This window comes from Palaemon carinicauda, chromosome 15 (genome assembly GCF_036898095.1).
Source record: "Palaemon carinicauda isolate YSFRI2023 chromosome 15, ASM3689809v2, whole genome shotgun sequence".
In the NCBI taxonomy this organism is placed as follows: domain Eukaryota; kingdom Metazoa; phylum Arthropoda; class Malacostraca; order Decapoda; family Palaemonidae; genus Palaemon; species Palaemon carinicauda.
The window spans coordinates 11,274,254-11,276,753 of NC_090739.1; the positions used below are offsets into that span (position 1 = coordinate 11,274,254).

The following is a 2,500-nucleotide window of genomic DNA, read 5'->3' on the forward strand; positions in this document are numbered from 1 at the left end:
CATATTAAATGGTCATCAAGAAGTATGGAAGAAGACCCAGACAAAAATTGTTTTCACCTATTCTAATTATCATGCAACCCCCATAGTGTGTTGAGAATACACTAATCAAATAGTCACCCAGATCGAGACCCAAATTATACAAATACCATTGAGGTGTCAAGTTCCCCTTACTGACCCAACTCTTTATTGACCATACTCTAGAATGTGGGGCAGTATGGCAATGACAACACACTTTGCCGAATACATTTTAGGTCCTTTTTTTCCCCGTGATTATAATGAGGTTTGCATTGAGTTGACATTGAGACATATTTACGTCATAAATCGCTAACCTGTCGCACTGGGGAGTGGGGGCGTTCTTCAGAACAATTGCAATGTAACTGATAAATGACACTTAATACATGGTTGATGAATTCATGCAAAATATTTATAATGCAAAATGGAGATGACAAAGGACTGACTTGAATTATATTGATTGATTATCAAGATAATGAGGAATATTTATATTAATGACTTAATTACGATATACGCAAACCAATTAACTTACCTGGCAGAACAGCGAAGAGACTAAATAACAGCATCCCTACGTATCCAAAGGTACCTGTTCGATGATCCATGCCGATTAGAATTTAAGTCACTCAGGGGGAAAATAATCTAAAAACAATAATAGTTCACGTCAGCGTGCGGCATGCACGCACTCCAGAAAGACCACTATCAAAGATCCCTATTCGACGAAGTGGCAACCCACACTGATCACCGAGAGAACTTCGTAGTCCCGAGTCTCTGATTTTGTGACACCCAGCGCGGACTAGCGGCTGCCTCCGTAACTACCCACCTCTACAACATTTGCCCTAAACACTAAACTAACCTTACTCCCCCTCTCATCTTTGCCTCTCTCTTAGTTGGCACTAGAGGCTGAAAATTAGAAAGGATGCCAGGGACAAAGACGTGCCCTAGATCCTGTTAATTTGATGTCTCCACACGCATTGAATTGATGCTGAAAGCTGGTAATTTGATATACAGGGCATGTATGATATATATATATATATATATATATATATACATTGATAGATAACTACGAAACCAAATTAAATATCTCCAACAATCAAGTAACAACCGGAAATTAAATACGCCACGTTGTATAAGGATGAATAATTACAAAAATAAATTAAATTTCTCCAACAGACAGATAATATGTATACTTATACGTATATTTATACATATAGCTTCAAGCAACAAAATATTCCAAGAAAAAAATGAAAGCAAAAAATGCGAACAAAAAAAGGGAGTCTGTAATCAGTTGTATATAAAGCTTAATTATAGGATGACTGGAGCGCAGTAGCATCGCAGATCTTGTTAGTTGCAATCATTTGTTTTTTCTATAAAAAAATAAAATAGTGAAACAGATACTACTTAAGATAGAACCAATATCTGTTCATTATGAAAGTATATTGTTCAGACAATTGATTGATTTCATATTTTTTTTCATTTGCAAAATTAAATTGAGCGTATCCTTAATGATTCCTGTGTCTAAAAGTTTTATTTATCGGTGTATGTAAATTATATATATATATATATATATATATATATACATATATATATCATATATATATATATGTATAATATATATATATATATATATGTATGTATAATATATATATATATATATATATATATAATGTATGTATGTATGTATGTATGTCCTAAATTATTGCAGTAAGGCACTAGGTTAAGGAATGTTTTTCGTCTGTAATACATCAAAAGTATAAGTGAAAAAGTATTGTTCGAGAAATGCTTGCATAAAAATTGCTGTATAATTGAAGCAACAAAGTGGTAGATAAGTATTCCTTTTATGATGACTCATTTTTATGAAATGTTTGCAGCTTTGAAAGTTTGAAAACCTGGGACGTTATAAGAAAGAATGATAAGAAAAGAATAGCTGAAGGTAAACATAACGAAATACTTCTCAGATATGAATTTAGGATAAAAGAAATGTCTTGCTCTGTTTATTTTACAATAACATCTCACAGTTTGGAATAAGGCTGAAAGAAGCCCACGGATTCCTTCAAGTGTATACACATTCTCTCTCTCTTCTCTCTCTCTCTCTCTCTCTCTCTCTCTCTTTCTTTCTTGTCTGATTTTCCTTTTTTCTTGGCTGATGTATGCAAGGGGAGTGTCAGGATTCTCTCTCTCTCTCTCTCTCTCTCTCTCTCTCTCTCTCTCTCTCTCTCTCTCTATAATGGAATGGTCTTTGACTCTCTCTCTCTCTCTCTCTCTCTCTCTCTCTCTCTCTCTCTCTCTCTCTCGTGTCTGATTTTCCTTTTTTCTTGGCTAATATATGCAAAGGATTTTCATGGCCATTATTATCTATTCCTGTTTCTTTAATGGTCATATTTTCTTTCATTCCTTAGTACCTTTAGTTCCTATATCCTTCAATAAGGTGACTGACAAAGCGGGGTTCGCTGTTAACAAATCTAATCCCTTGTATGAATTCTATTTAAGA

General features: G+C 34.1%; 1 protein-coding gene across 3 annotated transcripts in view; it reads right to left on the minus strand.

Moving 5' to 3' along the window:
• LOC137654480 (uncharacterized) overlaps nucleotides 1-823 on the minus strand; it is a 151,054-nt gene extending 150,231 nt beyond the window's left edge. The window contains exon 1 of one of the 3 annotated variants that reach the window (XM_068388142.1): nucleotides 545-823. In XM_068388142.1, coding sequence (XP_068244243.1) covers nucleotides 545-614 — 70 coding nt within the window. In that variant the 5' untranslated portion in view covers nucleotides 615-823. The remainder of the gene's footprint in view (nucleotides 1-544) is intronic. The other 2 variants (XM_068388143.1, XM_068388141.1) reach the window with 2 other exon arrangements.
• Between the last annotated feature and the right edge of the window lie 1,677 nt (nucleotides 824-2,500).